General features: G+C 44.2%; 2 protein-coding genes across 7 annotated transcripts in view; one reads left to right on the top strand and one right to left on the bottom strand.

The window, feature by feature from the left end:
• The window catches only part of LOC103149111 (zinc finger protein 852-like), a 41883-nt gene that overhangs the window by 814 nt on the left and 23055 nt on the right, over nucleotides 1-18014 (top strand). Inside the window, exons 2-7 of one of the 5 annotated variants that reach the window (XM_007568077.2) lie at nucleotides 463-598; nucleotides 760-814; nucleotides 1270-1370; nucleotides 1485-1587; nucleotides 1660-1763; nucleotides 2890-4813. The exons of 3 other annotated variants lie outside the window; for them this stretch is intronic. In XM_007568077.2, coding sequence (XP_007568139.1) covers nucleotides 463-598; nucleotides 760-814; nucleotides 1270-1370; nucleotides 1485-1587; nucleotides 1660-1763; nucleotides 2890-4069 — 1679 coding nt within the window. In that variant the 3' untranslated portion in view covers nucleotides 4070-4813. Of the gene's footprint in view, nucleotides 1-462; nucleotides 599-759; nucleotides 842-1269; nucleotides 1371-1484; nucleotides 1588-1659; nucleotides 1764-2889; nucleotides 4814-18014 lie in introns of those variants that run through there. One more of the 5 variants, XM_007568076.2, reaches the window with a different exon arrangement.
• Nucleotides 5867-13112, bottom strand: LOC103149061 (zinc finger protein 250-like). Of its 2 annotated transcripts, XM_016679677.1 has the most exons (10): nucleotides 12833-13112; nucleotides 11974-12045; nucleotides 11779-11899; nucleotides 10857-11053; nucleotides 10185-10244; nucleotides 10004-10127; nucleotides 9586-9716; nucleotides 8915-9138; nucleotides 8376-8443; nucleotides 5867-7218 (listed from the first exon to the last, which is right to left on the bottom strand). In XM_016679677.1, exons 1-10 carry the CDS (start codon nucleotides 13017-13019, stop codon nucleotides 5967-5969), a joined length of 2436 nt encoding a protein of 811 aa, XP_016535163.1. In that variant the 5' UTR covers nucleotides 13020-13112; the 3' UTR covers nucleotides 5867-5966. The 2 variants fall into 2 exon arrangements, with proteins under 2 accessions (XP_016535163.1, XP_007568140.1); XM_007568078.2 differs by having other exon boundaries at nucleotides 10004-10244.

The raw sequence follows: 18014 nt of genomic DNA, 5'->3' as shown, positions 1-18014 counted from the left end.
GAAGCAATCGTTTCTCAACAGCTGAGAGCACAGAAAAAGCAAACAGTGTAGGACAGCGTTTCTCAGTTCTGGTCCTCAGGCCCCTTGATCTGCAGTGTTTATATTTATAGTGTTCATACACTCATTTGACTGAGTTCACAACAAAACAGGTTTGATGCTAATCGGCATCATTAGTCCAAAAGGGGATAAAAGGATCATATTTTAATTCCAGCAGAATTTCTGCTTATTCAAAAGTTAATAAGCAGAAACTAGAGATACACTAATTAATTAATTAATCATCCAGAGTTCAGAATCAGGCCAATACTGAAAAATCTTTTTTTTGTTTTAATTTCCTAACTTTTGTTGGATTCATAACTGCAGCAGCTACAGAAGAACATGTTGTCATTTAATATGATGAGTTAAATCCTTAAAATGATAAAAACGGGTAGAATGCAGCTGTTCAGACTCTGTTGTTGTGTCCAGATGTGGAGGCAGCTGAGAGGCACAGACTGACTGGGAACCACTCTGATGATGATGAAGAGGAGGAGGAAGATCCAGTAGCAATCTCCAAGCTGATCCAAGAAGACCTGAAGGACCCAGATTATGAAATGCCGCCAAGGTAACGGCTATACAAATAAATGAATAGATTATTCTGCCAGTGTTAGTTTTATTCTGGTAATATTATGATTTTAATCTTCTAGTAGAAAACAAATCATAACCTGGCTGTAAATCTTCATTATAGATTTAGCCAATCAGAGCTGACTTGCTGTCTTTTTGTAGGTCCGGTTTCTCCAGAGTCCAGACCGCCAGGAGGAAAAGAACCGGCCCAACTCAGGTCAGCGACTCTCAGAACCACCTGAAGGTAAACACAGCTCGGTTCTTCTCAAACTGGATTTTAGACCAAATTTAAAATGTTTTCATGGATTGTAAACAATCATAATCCAAAAACTAAATAGAGTTTGGCTGTTCTGATTTGACTCGATTAATTTTGTTTATAATTCATAAACACAGTTCAGTTCAAAAGTTTGGAAATGAATCACTGTTCATCTGGTTTCTGTTAGAAATGAATGATTCACTTTTTTCACTGAAATCAGCCGATACGATACATATAAATATAACGAATTACACATTAATGTGATAACTCTGCACAGTGTCTGTGTTTCTTTGAAAAAAGGAAATGTTTTAAGTAATTTGGGTCGGTCCCGGCCAATACTAAACCTCAGATATCTGGACTGTGTTCTGTGAACTGCACCTTGTCCAGTTTGTCATTTCTGAGCTCGTCTGTTTCAGAAACCGCAGGTAAAGATGGAGGCTGGTCAACATCTGCCCTCTGAGTCTGCAGCTACCGACCCGGTGGTTCTGAAGAGCGATGAAACCGGGTTCCATACGAGGTGACTACATTCATTAGAAAGCAGCTAAAGTCCAAAGAAGAGCTCTGTCGGAACCGCAGAAAGCCCGGATGGTTTCAGATCCGTTAGCTACTGAAACCCGTTCTCCATTTGCAGCTTTGTTGGCGCCGTTGACGGGTCCATCAGCTCAGCAGACCAACACCAGGAGCAGGAAGCCGATCAGAGCAACACGGTCGCCATGGAAACCCAGGTCTGCTGGGTGAGTGCTGCAGACGAAGCGAAGTTCTGGGTCCGGGTTCTTGTTTGTTAATTTGGACTCGATCTGTTTCAGAACCAAGTTGTGAAGGTGGAGGTGAAGCAGGAAGAAGGTTCTGTGGCTCAGCTCACGTTGGATCCTGATCCGACCGACGACGACAAATCAGGACTACGAACCAGGTAAGATGGGAGGATTCACACACGGCCTGTTTCTAATCAAACTACAGGGTGAGAACTGCTAACTAGAAAGTTAGTCATGCTAACCCTATAGCACTAATCATAAACATTAGTTTTGCTCATGCTAAGGTGCTAAACCAAATGGTATTTAGCAGAAGCTAATGCTAAAGCTAAAAACAATGTTGAACTGCAGAGTTACACTATTATATCTTTAACTTTCTGCCAATGAGTTGACCAATCATGCCTTGTCATGTAACACTTAGCATGCTAATAGCATCCGTTCGGCTAACCACCGTCGACCAATCATGCCTTGTCTTATGTATTTTCTTTTGGGAGGCTTTATTCAACCGAAACTTTGCAAAACAGCAAAGTAAATTTATGCTTTACAATTTATCCAGAAAAATTTATGTATGGGAAGCTAAGTGTGCTAAAAGTTTCAAAGTTAACAGTTAAATCGCTAAGCTAAAAATTAGCTCCGCTAGTAGCAAATTAGCAACTCCAGTTTGGCTAGAAAGTCTGGTTTGTTTGGGGAGGTGTGAATGTATATGTAAACGCCAAGTGGACCTGAGACCTCTCCAAAAGGAGGAAGTGGACTATATCGCAGTGCATTCTGGGTAAACGGCACCAAAACAGAGAAGACTCGTGATGTTTTACCAAAGAGAAATCTTCCAACTGCTAAAATCTGACTCCATTTTTGTTTACATTTTTGAAGGAAGTTGTGATCAGCTTCTTCAGAGAGTTTTGTGTCATTTCCTTCAGTGGTTCTTGGTGCAGCGCCCCCACAGGCGAGGAGGGGAACAAGTTGCTCAAAGGGTTTGGTTGGTTTAACTCAGAGTAGAGAGAAAGAGAACCACAGCAGCTGGAGATGGAACAAATGTTGATACTTTGGTTCCCAGTCGAACTGAAACTATCAGAACTGAGACTATCAGGTGTGAAAACATCCGTAGAAACAGGAGGAAGGGATTTTGGGGAATTACGACCCCAAATGTCAGAAGAGTTCAATCATAACCACAGACAGATATTTAAAGAAGAGTGGCAAAAGTAAATGAGGTGGATTATCAGAGCTTCCCAACAACTGCAGCATTTCAACACGTCTACAAGATAATTTAAATGTTTCCCTTGTTTGCAGCTCTCCTGAAGGTGAATCAGATCCCGGAGGAGACGCTCTGTCCGTCAGCTCTACGTCTGAACTCGACGACCTGGAATCGGACGATGACGATGACTCCAGCGACTCCAGCAGTGACACGGACGAGTCTTTAGACGAATCTGTCAACAATAATCAGGACGTTGAGCCGAAGACACGGAGGAAAACCGACAAGCTGACATGCAGAGTGTGTGGGACTTGGTACAGGCAGCTGGGAAGTCTGATCAGCCACATCTGGAATCACGTCAACGAGCCTCACGGCGTCTGCGGCGTCTGTGGAGAGAAGTTTGAGTCTGTGGAAGCGTTAAAGCAACACCTCCCAAGTCACAAAAAGGGCTACAGCTGCTGGATTTGTGGGAAGTACCTGCTGTCCAGCGTCACCCTCAACCGCCACATTGCCAAGCATGTCACAGACGCTCCGATGAGTCAGGTGGCGGAGACTCGGATTAAATGCAACGTTTGTAGCAAGACCTTCTCCACCATGTCAGCCTTGAACGGGCATAGCCGGGTCCACTTGGAGAAACGACCTGCTAGGTGCCATCTTTGTCCAAAATCGTTTGATATGAAGTCGGATCTTGTAGCCCACACAAAGGGCCACGGCGGCGTCTACGGCAACGCCTCGATGGGAACCCTGGGCTACTCCTGCAAACTCTGCGGGAAGACGTTCGCGCTGGAAACCTCCCTGAAGACGCACGAGAAAACCCACACAACGAGTGACTGCCCATTCACCTGCCAAATCTGCCACAAGACTTTCCAAACCTACCAGAACCTGATGAACCACACGAAGACTCACGGCACAGACGGCTCGTTTGTTTGCAGCCTGTGCAACATGAGCTTCCTGTCCAAAGACACGCTGAAGGTCCACATGATCGTCCACTCCAACGAGACGGCGTACAAGTGCTCACAGTGTGGGCGCTGCTTCAAACGGTTGGCCTACCTGGTCAACCACATCAAGACACACTCAGCCATCCAGCAGTGTGTCTGCACCATCTGTGGCCAGGTGAGTAACGGACAGGAGGCCCTGGAGGACCACATGAGGATCCACACCGGAGAGATCCCCGTAGAACAGAACCTTCACCTCGATCCGTGGTATGAAAACACGCCGGAGGAACCACAGGGAGGTTCACTGATGTCTGGAGGACAAGAGAGCCACAGTATCATTTAAACCTGCTTTAAACCATCATCCTGCACACTCTGCGGGAAAACCTTCACACTGGAAACCTCACTGATGGCGCATGAGAAGATCCGTGATATGAAAAGAGAAACCACAGGGATGTTCACTCTGAGAGCCACTGGAGGGTGAACCTTTACACTCCTGACAACCTAAACACTGCAGCATGTGGTACGGCATTGGTCGGTGCAGTGTGGTTCTCTATTTTTGTCGATTTCCATTGTAAAATCTGACAATAGAACCGACCCTGGCCCCTTTTCTGCTGTAGGATAAGGGTAGGGTATGATTAGGGTCGAGCTACTGGCATCCATTGATTGGGGGACAGTGATGTTTTGTCCCCCAATCAATGGATGATATTACCACTTACTGCTGTTGTAGTAGCAAGGCGCCACGTCCAAGAAGAGTACAATAGGCGGTAGAAATGCTCTCCTGATGAACACGCCGGTCCTAAAAGTAGCGTTCTGACCCGTGCCGTACAGCTCGTTGCACCACAACTCTGTCCAGAACGAATTGAACGAGTTTTCCTATCAGTTCAAGTTCTACATACAATGTTTGCTGATTATCTTGATGCGCATTAGGGACGGGCGTTTATCGTATTGTTTTTCATACAGTGAAAAGTGATAAGAAATTGGATTTGATGTGTCGATAAAACCTCTAAAGCTGCGTTGTTTAAATGGTTTTCTATATTTTCACTGTTTTCAGCATTGATACGTTTGAATAAATTTGAAAAAAGATTAATTGTTGTTTCTGTGTGCAGTTAATCCCACGTCTCAGTCAGTGGTGTCCTGATGAAGCCAGTTTAAAATCAGATGATTTATTGATGTTTTGTGTTTGTGCAGTTGTGATTGGACAACACACGCACGCACACACACGCACGCACACACACACACACACACACACACACACACACAGCTTTTCCAGCCGACTCTCCCTTTCATCCATTTGATCCTCCTCATTCCCCCAGGTTGTTTCTGCATTGATTTCTACTTCAATGAACTCTGGTTAAATCTACGGAGTGCTAGGGGTGACAAAATTAAATAAAAATAAAGAAGTCTACCACTAAATAATTAAATGCATTAGAAAATTATTAAAACCATTATTTGATTTACCACAAACATCTACAAAAAAAATGGTTGGAGTTGACAGAATATTTTATAACAGCTCTCTCACTGGGGCCATGAAATAGAAATAGAGTGAAATAAATATATTTTATGTAAATTTTCTTTAAAATGTTTTATTTCAAATAATTATTTAAAAAGGTAAATATTATTTTTACTGGACATTTAATTATTTAATTGCATATTTAAAAATATAATATTTATATATTTAATAATTTAATGGTATACTTAATGATAGTGGTAAATTTAATTATGCAATGATTTTAATTATTTTATAACTTACACATTTCGTAGTATATTTAACTTTGTCACCTCTGACCCTCCGTACAATTGAATGACTGAATGTTAATCAAAATGACTGTTCGTGGGCTGAGCTAGCGCTGTAGCTAGCAGGCCATTTACAATATGACCAGGATTCCTCTGAAGGAGGTTTTGTTTTGAGAAAAAAGAAAAGAAAAATGTTTTATTCTCTGATGTTTGGCAGCTGGAACTTAAAAGTCTTCAAGAATTTCTAGTGGTTAATTTAATTTGTCAGGCACTACGGATAAATAAAACCAACTGTCGTCAAGATGAAAATGGAAATTGTTGTTAAATAATTGCACCAGGTCCGAGTTCTGCGCCCAGCGGTTCTCCGTGACCAACTGTAGGGCAGCTGAAGGAACTGGGAAAGCACTCCAGTGATTAACTGTTTTATTTCATTTTTTTGTCATTACAAGTTAATCATTACATGTAAAAGTCTGATAGGAATAAAGTCATGAATTTAAGGTATCAGCTCAGGTTTCTGACGGGTCCAGAACCGGGTCTCCTTCCATCTCGTGGCTCTGATGCGGGTCCAGAGCCGGGTTTTCGTCCATGTCTTGAGTCTGGGTCGGGTCCAGGTTTCCCTCCGTGGGGTGACTCTTCATGTGCGTTTTCAGACAGTGGCTCTGGGTGAAGGCCCGGTCGCAGACGCTGCACTTGTAGGGCTTGTCTCCGTTGTGGGTCCTCATGTGGACCTTCAGGTGTTCCCGTCGGGAGCACTCCTTCCCACACTCGCCGCACACAAACCTCTTGATGCCCATGTGGATCTTGATGTGGCTGTCCAGGTTGGCCTTCTGCTTGAAGCGGCGGCCGCACTCCGAGCATTCGTACGGCGCCTCGTCGGAGTGGATCCTCATGTGCTTCTTCAGGTCGCACTTGAACCAGAAGCCCTTGCTGCAGACGGCGCAGACGAACGGCCGGACGCTGCTGTGGGTCTTCAGGTGAGCCATCAGCGTTCCCTTCCACAGGAACGTCCGGCAGCAGACGTGGCACAGGAACGTCCGGTCCCTCTCCGTGTGCGTCTTGGCGTGGACCTTCAGCGAACCCTCGAGCTTGAAGCGCTTCCCGCAGACGTCGCAGGCGTACTGCTTGTCGTCGGAGTGGGTCAGGCGGTGCTGGGTCATGGCGCGGCGAAGCCGGAACGACCTGTTGCAGACGTCGCAGACGTGCTTCTCCTTGACCGTGTGCAGCTTTTTGTGGGACACGAGGTGCGACTCCAAGCCGAAGGTCTTGAGGCAGACGTCACACTTGTGTGGCTTGTCCTCCACATGCAGCCACTGGTGGTAGTTCAGGGAGGCCATGTTGGTGAAGGTTTTACTGCAGACGCCGCATCTGAACCGACTCTCTCCGGTGTGCTTCGCCTCGTGGAGGGTGAGGCTCTGGACGGACACGAACGTCTTCCCGCAGTGCTGGCAGCTGTGGACCTTCTGGTGGTTTCGAAGATGCTCCTTTAGCTCGTCTGCAGACTCGAACTTCTCTCCGCAGGCGCCGCAGACGCCCTGCGGGTCGCCTGCGTGGTTCCAGACGTGGCTGATCAAACTGCCCAGCTGCCTGTACCAGGCGCCGCACACCTTACAGGACCTCTTGCTCCCCAAGGTCTTCTGCGTCGCCCTTTTCTCCTTCCGTTTCCTCGACCTTTTGGCGGTCTGCGGTTCAGGATCAGGGCTCCAGTCGTCATCTTCAGCCTGAAGGCCTGGGTCGGCTTCCTCACTACTGTCAACAGGGCTGCAGAGGCAACAACAAAAACAAACATGTTTGAAATCATGGCTGCCCACAGCTACATAGCTGGATGCCTCTCTGCTCCAACAGATGAATGAATCAATATCCAGGATGCCATCAGTCTGGCAAAGCTGAGACCTGCAGCAGGGTTGACCTCAGTTCATGGTAGCTGAAACCAGGTTGCACAGCTAGATGGCATCTGCCACCGAAAAGTTGCAGGCCAGTATTTCGGTATCAGCTGCCAGCTCCAAACCGCTGATGTCGGTTTGCAGAAAATGTGCCAGTTATGCTGCCTGTTAGTGAATAATTATATTTGAAATGATGATGTTTTTGGTATTAATCTGTGTAAGACCTGGAATATTTTCACTCGATTTGCTTGATGGAAAGTGGCCCCTGGTGGCCGCTGCCACTGTTTGTGTGGCAGCGGCCACCAGGTGCCACCAGCTGCCACCAGGGGCCACCAGGTGCCACCAGGTGCCACCAGGGGCCACCAGGTGCCACCAGGGGCCACCAGGGGCCACCGGGTGCCACCAGGGGCCACCAGGTGCCACAGCTTGGCTTCTGGCTTCCTCTGGTGCAGAATTATGACTCGTGTCTCACATTAATGACGTAAAAGTCAGAAAAAAGCAACAATCACCGTTCAGACTGCAGACATTCCCACATGTGGAACATTTATATTCCCACATGTGGAACTACAGATGGAATCAATCTTCAGGATGCCGAAGTGCAAAAGAAACTCGGCCTGAAGAGGAAGTTAGGTTTTAGCTTCTACAGTGCAGTGATGAAACTATCACGACTAGTGCAGCTTCAGAAAGTTTCTTATTGTGACGATTTCCCTACATCCAAACTGGTCAGACGTGCAGCATTACTGGCATGTAGCGTCTGGATGAACTGGACGTTTAATTTCCAACCAATGATTGCGAGCAGGCAGCTCAGTGCAGCTGCAGCGGCTCGCTGGGCCGTGGCTCATGATGCCGACAAAATCTAATTTCTTTGTCTCTCAGAAGCTTTCAGGGAATCGTTCAGATAAAAACTAGAGAAAAACATCTGTGTTTTAGTTTACAGTGCAGTTATGAGTAGATGAATCTTTTGAGTATGAACTGAGAACGCTGCCGCTGAGCTCTGACTGGACCTGGAACTGAAAACTGATATCAGTCGTTTACCAGGTATGAAGGTCGGTTTTATCTCTCTTCATCGCCGCAGCGTCGGATGAAGATGGCTCCTCGCTTTCCTGAAAGAAAACAAATTAGATGAAGCTTCACGTTTTCATGACTCAAACTGAACTTAATCTTATTATTTTAAAATTAAACAATTTAGGTAAACAGTCAGTTTTCTCCCTCACTTATTGGTCCAGATTTACTTATCGGAGTAAAATCTGTTTAAAAATGGTGACGATCGGCCGACATAACGTAAATTTAGCATTCAGTTTGTTTTTTAAGGGAAATTAAAACATGGAGCTGAATGAGTGAAAATATGATGAAGTATTAAGACGGAGAAAAAAGTTATGAGAATAAAATTCTAATATTGCCAGAATAATTGTAATAATACAGAAATAAAGTTGCAAAGTTATGAAAAAAATTGTAGAATTACAAGAGAAAAAGTCGGAAAGTTACGAGAATAAAGTTGTAAATAATGAGAATAAAGTCGTATTAAAGGGAGAAGCCAGTGGGCGCTGTTTGGACCGGGTCGGTTCTGGTCGGACCTTCAGCCGGATGTAAAGCGTCGGCTTCCCGCCTGAGCAGATCTGCTCCGGCGTCAGGCTCTGCGCCGCCAGCGGCTGCAGCCGCCGGTTCTTGGCGGCGATGAAGACATCGAAGGGCCGTCCATCCGCCAGCAGGGGGCAGCGTGAGCGCAGCAGGTCCAGGAAGCCCGGCTCCGACAGCCCGCGGGGGCACTGCAGGTCCAGAACCGCACTGTGCTGAAACACTGACAGCAGCACGGCGTTAGTCAGCAGAACTCCCAGCATGCACTGGGAGACAGCAGAGCTCCCAGCATGCACTGGGAGACAGCAGGACTCCCAGCATGCACTGGGAGACAGCAGGACTTCCAGCACACACTGGGAGACAGGAGAGCTCCCAGCACGCACTGGGAGACAGCAGGACTTCCAGCACACACTGGGAGACAGGAGAGCTCCCAGCATGCACTGGGAGACAGCAGGACTTCCAGCACACACTGGGAGACAGGAGAGCTCCCAGCACACACTGGGAGACAGCAGAGCTCCCAGCACGCACTGGGAGACAGCAGAGCTCCCAGCATGCACTGGGAGACAGCAGAGCTCCCAGCATGCACTGGGAGACAGCAGAGCTCCCAGCATGCACTGGGAGACAGCAGAGCTCCCAGCATGCACTGGGAGAGTTGGTTCTGGGCTCTCACCGGCCTTGGACAGGACTCTGGTCCGGGAGTCCTCCAGGATCCGGACCCGTAGCGCCAGGTGGTCCGCTGGGCTGCTGAGCCGAGGTCTGCCGGGCCGCCGGCCTCCAGGATGACCTCTGACCTGAGCCGACCTGCAGCGGGACGACAGAAGGTGAGCTCTGATTGGCCGGAGGGTTCAGAGGTCAAATCTAGAGGCGGGTTAAACTTTTGGACACTTTAAAATCAGACAGATAATCTGTGGAAATATTTTTTTAGCTTCTGCAAACAGCAGAACTAAAAACCTCAGAAGCGACCAATCAGATTGAGGAGGCGGGGAACGTTATGACATCATCACCAAGAGTCTTTGCTCTTATTACAGACTCACTATTTGACCAGTTCTTGTTGTTTTGTTGGACCAGCCCGGTTCTGGTTCTGTTACCTTGATGGGATCTCGTAGTCCGGGTCCGTCAGGTCTTCTTGTTTCAGCCTGGAGGCGTCTATTGGCTCTTCATCACCACCATCGTCTTCATCATTCAGCGGCAGACCCTCCGCTCCATCCACACCTGAACCCAGCAGTTGGTCTGATTGGCTGAAGGTTCTGGTTCTGGTTCTGTGTGAACCAGTGAGCTGCTGCTGCTCCTCTTCCTCAACGACGACCTCCACTTCCTGGGTCGGCACATCTGGCCGCAGCAGACGAGGCAGAGACACAAGAACCAGAGTAAAACTATTTCAACGTGTTTTTACTACAGTAAAAGTAAAAAGTATTTGTTAAAAAAAATCAACTCAAGTATTGATCAAAACGTCCTTTAATACTTAAACATTACAACATCAGATGGACCAAAATCTAAAATGATGTGGACATTTTTTGCATGATAAAGACATAGAAGCTCAATAATTACTTTAAAAAAGATAAAAAATCTCCCACAGGCAGATTATTTCAAGATCTTTTCCCATGTTATCAGTTAACTAGTATATTTTGTTCATATTATGAAATAATTAATTTACAACAGGTTCTTGCTGAAAAGTAAAATTTAAGTTAGTTTGTTCTTATTTAAAGATATTAGCAGTAAAAACTAGACAAAATACTTGGTAAGATTTGGTGTTTTTGCAGTGCAGCAGGTCGAATATACAGAGATTTTACTTCAGAAAGAGCAGCGATAAAGTGCAGTGAAAACATTCCAGAAGCATATATTTTCCCCAAAAAGCGAGTGAAGTAAAGGTGACTAGTTCCTCTCAGAATCCCAGCTGCTCTGAACCAGTAAACCCACCAGCTGTGACTGGTTTCCACTGACCTGCCTGCTGGTCGCTGACCTGCAGCAGCTCCAGCTGCCTCCTCTGGCCGTCGACGTCCCGCCTGAAGCTCGACTCGTCCTCCTGGCTCCAGGCCACGGTCCCCTCCACCGCCGCCAGCACGTCTCTGGCCGCCCGTCTCAGCAGCTCCGTGATCATCGCTCTCAGATTGTAGAATTTAGACACAACGAGTCGCTTCCTGAAATAAAATGTTTTCTGCTGTCAGGAAAAAGTTACAGCTGGAGAAACGGAAACCCGACACTGGAAATGAGTTTATCTGAACACAGAAGAACTTCCTGTGAGTTAATCTGAGTTAATCACATGAGAAACTGAAATGAGCTCAATAACTTACATTCTGACATATTTTTATATTTTTGAAGGAGAATTTTATTTACAGACGTCAGAATCAATTTTATTTCTGGTTTTAGTTTTGTGCTTTATATTTAAAATATCTTCCAGTCCCAGTGTTCATATTCTTCTAGTTTATTGGTCTTGCAGAGGGTGAACTTGCATTATTATGCCACTTTATCAATAGATAAATGAAAAATGGTCTAAAAACAATAATATCATTTATGTCAGTAATTATTAGGACAACTAATCCTCCAGTGAATGTTGTTAACATGACAGAACGTTCTAGTAGAAAACAAATATCTCTTTGTAGCAGAGATATTTATTTAAATGTCCTGGAAATATAAACAGCTAAACATCGAGGCACTGGGCCAGGAGTACTTTCTGTACTAAAACTAAAAATAGAGAACATAAGTTAAAATGAAGATTTAAACCAAACATAAGTTAAAATGAAGATTTAAACTAAACCAGGAGAACCTGAGAAAAAACAAGAAGACAGCTCTGGATACTGGCAGAGATGAAGTGGAGTTGCTACAGTCTCAAACATGAAGGGCTCAGCCCATTAAAACCAGTTACCTTGGTGGTTTCCCATAATGTTTGTCCTTCAGGTGTTCCTGGTTTAGCCTGAAGGTCGTTGCTGGCTCCGCCCCTTCATCAGAGAGGTTCCCAGGTCGACTGTGACTCTCAGCCGCCTCACCTGAACACAACAGCAGCAGCAGAGTTCTGATCTCTGACATGATCCAGTACCTCCAGTCTGGTTCTGGTTCCTACCGCTGGGCTGCTGCTCCTCTTCCTCACCGCCTTCCTCCTCCTGGCTCTGCAGATCTGGGATCAACTTGTTGGCTTTTCAGGCAGAAACAAACAAAACCTGATCAACATCTGACAATCTTCACAAAATGAAGCTGAAAACGGATAAAATAATTTATGGAAGCAAAACGTGAAAATTAAACAGCAAACAGATCAATGTGAGGCAGACAAATCACAGAACACCTGTTATTCTGCTTAATGAGTGTAAATCTCATGAAACTTCAACTTTTTGCTTCCTTTCCCATCAGTCTAAATTATACTAGTTTATTTTGATGTCACTCCTTAAATACATGAAGATCTGAAGAAATTTCAGGGGTTGGAAAACTGTTTTCAGGAAGGCATTTCCTCCATTTATGAACTCAAACTTTCATTTTCATAAACAAGCGAATTTAATTTTTCCCCCCAAAACCTTTCCAGATTGAACGCTAACTGAAAACAGAAATTAAGTCAGAATTTCAACTAACTCTGTACATGACATGTTAATCTCAAAATACTAAATATAAACTATTAAGAACAATAAAGTGGCTAAAATGAATACTTAATCGATTTTATCGATTAATTAAATTTGCTGTTAATATCACTGAAATGGGAATTATTGGGTTTGTTTTAATTGATTTATTGCTTATTGTTCAGTACTAATCACACCTACTACAAAGACATAAAACAGAAACAGAACCCCCCCACCCCCACCCCTCCCCCTTCTAGGGCTCAGGGCCCCATGGTTCCAAATCTTAAGGACGCACCTGATTCACTATAAATACTTGCCGCTCAACTAAAAACCATCGTATTTATCTTTACTGTGGACCTCCAGTCCACCACTGACCTCCTCTGTGCAGCTTGACCTGCGGCTGCAGCAGCTCCAGCTGCCTCCTCTGGCGGTCGATCTCCCGTCTGAAGCCCGACGCCTCCTGCTCGTACCCGGCCACGGCCTCCTCCACCGCCGCCAGCACCTTTCTGGTCGCCGAGCCCAGCCGCTCCGTGATGATCCCTCTCAGATCACTTGTATTCATGTTTACTCTCTCTCAGACTGATCTCCGCGGAAACATTCTTTGCTGTGTGGTGGGAATCGTTCACTTCCGGGTTAACCGATTCCCTCTCTTCGCTCCAGCTCGTGTAACTTCCGGCGGAGTGACCGCGCCAGTTTGTTCCGATGTAGCTAGTCCTACGGATTACATGGATTACAACGCGTCCAAAAGCCGCCTGACGGGCGTCATCACGGAGAAGCTGAGCACGGCCGCCTCGGAGATCCTGGCGGACGTGGAGATGACTTTTGTCCTGTACGAGGAGGAGGTTTCGGGCTTGAGGGAGGAAATAGACCGTCTGAAGAGCCAACTGGAGCTGCTCCAGCCTCGGGTTAAAGAAGAGCCCACAGGTCGGTTATCTGCCCGGAAGCCTCGTTGTCAGCCAGGTTCAGCAGAAATATATGATGTAGTTCCTGACGCCCTGCTGAAATTCAACCAAACTTTTCCAACATTAAGCCGAAACCAGCGAGCATCTCTTTGGCAGCTGCAGTAAAGCCGGGGAATTTTCTGTTTAATTTCTACAAAAATATAACGGAAATTTGTAGCAGTTTTGTAAAAATGCAACTGAAACATTTTAAATAGATAACCGCTCCTGGAATAACGGTTCCTATTCAAACGTTGCAGGTCTGTTTATTAGAAACACAGAGATGGTTAATTGGTGCTAAACAGCGACTCCTAGCGGAACCTGTGGGTAAATTATCTATCTATCTATCTATCTATCTATCTATCTATCTATCTATCTATCTATCTATCTATCTATCTGCAGAAACAAAATCATGTCTTTTTAATTTTCTTGTTTTGATTGTTAAAATTCTCCCATATTACGAAATGTTAATTTGGGGCAGTTCAGAGCATTTTTAGAAAACACTTTGTGGTGGGACTAGATTAATTTTTAAAATTGGGTTAATTGCAGGATCTGGAGGTAGGTAGGTAATTTTATTTATATAGCACATTTTCAGCACCGAGGCAATACAAAGTGCTTTACAGGAATTAAAAGGAAATACAAACAAAATAACAAACAAAAGGAAAGAGCAAAATAAAAAAATAATCTATTAATGTTGACCTAAAGCAGTGGTTCCCAAACTTTTTCTGGCCCCCCGTATGGATTACAAATAGAGAGAGTTAGAGTCTGGTAGTCTAGTTGAACGATGTGTCGGGGGTTTGGGGGCGTAGAGAGATTCTTAGAGACTCCCTGTTATACTCTTCCATCCACTCGCACACAGCACACATTGTTTTGGTTTTTTATCCATACCGCTTCCTGCGGCCCCCCTGCAATGGCAGGGCCTCCTGCAGAAGTCCGATAAAGGTGTTCTTATCGGACTTCTCTGAAGGCATGATGTCCTTGGGAGCGCTCAGCTCCACAGCTGCACAGATAACAGGAGGGGGTGAGGAGGAAAGAGCGTTATGTTTGCATATCTTCAAGGATATTAGAAATATGCAGCCCTTCCAAGGCCACACGGGGAAAGCCAATTCAGATACAGAATGTCTTCGGTGGGGAAGATTATAAATTTCAATCTTCCCTAAAGTCTCTCCGATACGTCTCGGTTCCCAATCATCTAAATTAGTTTGGTTGTTCCACTGAGCCGAAACTTTTCCAAAATTGATTACATCCCGTTAGTGAGTTTTAGAGTCCTCGTCTCTGTCCACACCAACAGTCTGAGTGTTCGCTAGTTCGGCCAAGTCCGTCACAAATGTGTCGATAATCCAGGAATCCACAAGCTCCAAACAACAGAAATCCTTTTATGAATAAATCCAGGGTGAATCCCGCCAGGTGTGTCCCCGCAGGACAAGAGGCATTGCATTGAAAGACCAGTTGATCAGATCCATAATTTATAGATTTGGATGATGTTCAAAGAAAGACTCCAAAAATATAGAAAAAGAGAAAAAGACAGGACAAAAACAGAGCAAGCAGGGCAGAGAGGGGAGCAGAGGACAAACCGTCCGCTTTCACAGAGAGCAAGAGAGAATGTCTTGTAATAAACATTAACATTTTAATTAAAAATATATTAACGGTATTTTAATTTTTAAAACTGTTTTTGCTGCAAAATTATTGAATAAATTGACGCATGAGCTCAACAACAAAAATATTTTTGTTTTTAATCTGCTGAACGGACCACAGTTGGATCATTCTTGAGACACATTTGGGGGTCCGCACAAAATCAGTCCAAGGACCAAAAATGGCCCCCGGGCCGCACTTTGGACTCCCTGCAGTAAAATGCTTGCAATGAAATAAAAACGGGTCACGTCTCTGCTGCTGGTTTAGAAACGATTTAAGAGGAAAGAGAAGCAGATAGAGGCGACGGTTTGATCTGCATCAGACCGAGGTTAAACTCTGAGAGGGTCCTGATAACACACACACACACATCAACACACACACACTTACACACACATTCACCTACACACACACATCAACACACACACATACACACATCAACACACACAGATCAACACACACACACTGGATTATGTTCTATTTATTGATTGAACTTTGTGTGTTTTGTGTTCAGTAATATTAATGATCATATTGATTTTTTCTGATCCAGACGACCAGATGCTGCTCCCTCTGTGTGGCGCTGAAGGAGCTGACGGATGGGGGGACGGCGCTGACGGATGGGGGGACGATGCGGGACAGAAGAGTCAAATAAGTACGACTTCATCAGACAGACGGATTTTATTTATAAGAAACGGCTTTGATATGTAAACTATTTAAAACACAGCATTAATACACAAATATCGTAATTATTAACTGTTTGATTTCACTTTATTATTTTTGCCTTTAGTTCAGTTAAATAAAACGAGAGCAAAAATTTTTAAAAAGCAAACGTCTAACAAAAAAAATCCAACATAAATAGTTTTTATTTTTAAAGGGCCACAGTTGCATTTCCTACTTTTAGATTTTCAAATAAAGATGAACATTAAACTTGAAGGAAACCTTTGGCTATAGAATGCTGATTTTTGCAACAGTAAAAATGTAAAAAAAATGTTTAATAGTTTCCAACATAATAACAAAAAATGGTTGCATAAATACATTTTTTTTATTTAATTCTGTTCTGGAAATGTGTGCAATTATTCAAAGAATAAATATCTGTATTCTTTATGAAGTCATTTAAGTTAATATTAAGTTGTTTAAGCTGCAGTTTGCAGAAAGTTTTAGTTCTGTTGATTTAAACACACGTGAACGACCCACACAGACAACGTTCGTTATTTACCGGTGAAACGTCTGCAGAAGGAGAAACACGGCGAGCCGCGTCTCCAAGCCGCTCTGCGTGATCTGAAAACCTTCAGTTCGTCTCCTTCATGAGCAGGAAGGGGCTGAAAACAACTTCCTGCCCTCACAGCAGGGGGCTGTTCAGGTTGGGGACGAAGAACGGGAACCAGAAACTAAATTTACACCCAGACAGTTTTACAGCTGGAGAAGATTAAGACACCACCTGTAAAAACATGCTGAGGTTCAGGAATCCTGTCTTCACACCGTTTTAACAATTTCCTCCTCTGGATGAAAAACATCTAGTAACATGAAGCTGCTGATGTAAGACTGATAACAAAACAATAATTCAAACTGTAGTTTTATTTAATGAAGTCTGAAAACAAGTTTTATTTGTATTTTTTAATAACATTTTTCTTTTTAGTTTAATCATTTACAGATAACATGGAAAGTATTTTAAACATCTTTTAAAACTAATTTTAAGTTCATTTATATTTGCACATATATTTTTGACTTTTCATGTTTATTTTTTCTGTTTTACAAAATATACAAATTATTTTTTTACATTTTATGTTTAATTTATTCATATTTTGTTATTGTGGTTAGAACTTTTCTTTTTAGTTTGATCCTTTAAAGGCAACCCGAAAAACTTTTTTTTTTAACTTTTTAATTAATTAATTAATTTACATTTTTTGGGCTTTTTCCTCCTTACGTTTTTTGTTTAAATTATATTTTTATTTGTTTGTTTTTATTTGTTTTTTTAATTTTCTTAATTCAGTAGCTTTTTTATTCATTAACTTGCGTATTAACATATTTATTTTTGTAATAATAATCATCCAATGATCAATAAAAGCTGTAGAAACCCTGTGGAACACCACGTTTTATTAAATCATGATTTTGCTAATCGTATTACAGATGTTAGCTTCTGGTTATTCTATAATATTTTTCCATGTATTATAATTCTGTGGCTGTTGTTGCTGACTTGTGTCCAGAGCTGGAGGATCCTGAGACCCCGACGATCGTCTCCTACACCGGGTGGCTAACGGACGACCAGCACGTCGACAGGCCGGATCCTGACGAAGCCTCGAGGTCAGGAGGTTAAATCTTCCTCTGATGAAAACGTCTTTATCTGTTTCACTTTAAAAACTTTAAAAACTCTCCAGCAACCTGCAGATGGTGTCAGTAGTCTCCTGTCCAGATGGGTCAGTCTGTCCAGGTTTTAACTGTGTGTCCTTTGCTCAGGTTGACTGATGGGACCAATATGGTCGCCTCTCATCTCAGAAACCTGGAAAACTGTGTGGATCTTAAGATCTGCATCCTGACCGACTGGACCATTGAGGAGGTCTCAGAACAAGGTAGGGATGCTCTTCTTCCCCACGTTCTGTTTCTGGGCTGATTGCTCTGGTCTGAGCGGAACATGGCTGCCGTCTCCCCGCTCCAGTGGATGATCAGTACTCGGTTCACGAGATGAAGTTTCGCTCAGGGCAGCAGGAAGCCGACTTCTTGAAGCTGCTGAGGTCCTTCTTCCCTCTGCTGGCCCCCAGCACTCCCTTTGAGTTCTTGATCACCGACCCGACCAACCGGCTGCAACCTCTGGAGGTGCAGTCCTTCACACCGGAGCAGATCTGCAGCGCAGCGGGAAACTCTGCCCTCTACATCCGCCTGAAGGTACTGCACCCGACCATAAAGCAGAAAACTCCACTTTCATTGACCAACAGGTTGATCAGTGATGGAAAAATTAGAATTATAATGTTGGAATGTCACTGTAGCGTTAGCTT

The sequence above is a fragment of the Poecilia formosa genome, unplaced genomic scaffold (genome assembly GCF_000485575.1).
Source record: "Poecilia formosa unplaced genomic scaffold, Poecilia_formosa-5.1.2 Scaffold217, whole genome shotgun sequence".
Lineage (NCBI taxonomy): Eukaryota > Metazoa > Chordata > Actinopteri > Cyprinodontiformes > Poeciliidae > Poecilia > Poecilia formosa.
This window is presented reverse-complemented; position numbering and strand designations above follow the sequence as displayed.

Bases quoted from the DNA above. Each gene is read 5' to 3' on its own strand.
- LOC103149061 (XM_007568078.2), bottom strand. From the start codon at position 13,019: ATGAATACAAGTGATCTGAGAGGGATCATCACGGAGCGGCTGGGCTCG. The intron at 12,046-12,832 runs GTCAGTGGTGGA...CTGCCTGAAAAG, and splicing joins GGTCAAGCTGCACAGAGGAG to CCAACAAGTTGATCCCAGAT. The intron at 7,219-8,375 runs GTAAACGACTGA...TTGCCTCTGCAG, and splicing joins AAAACCGACCTTCATACCTG to CCCTGTTGACAGTAGTGAGG.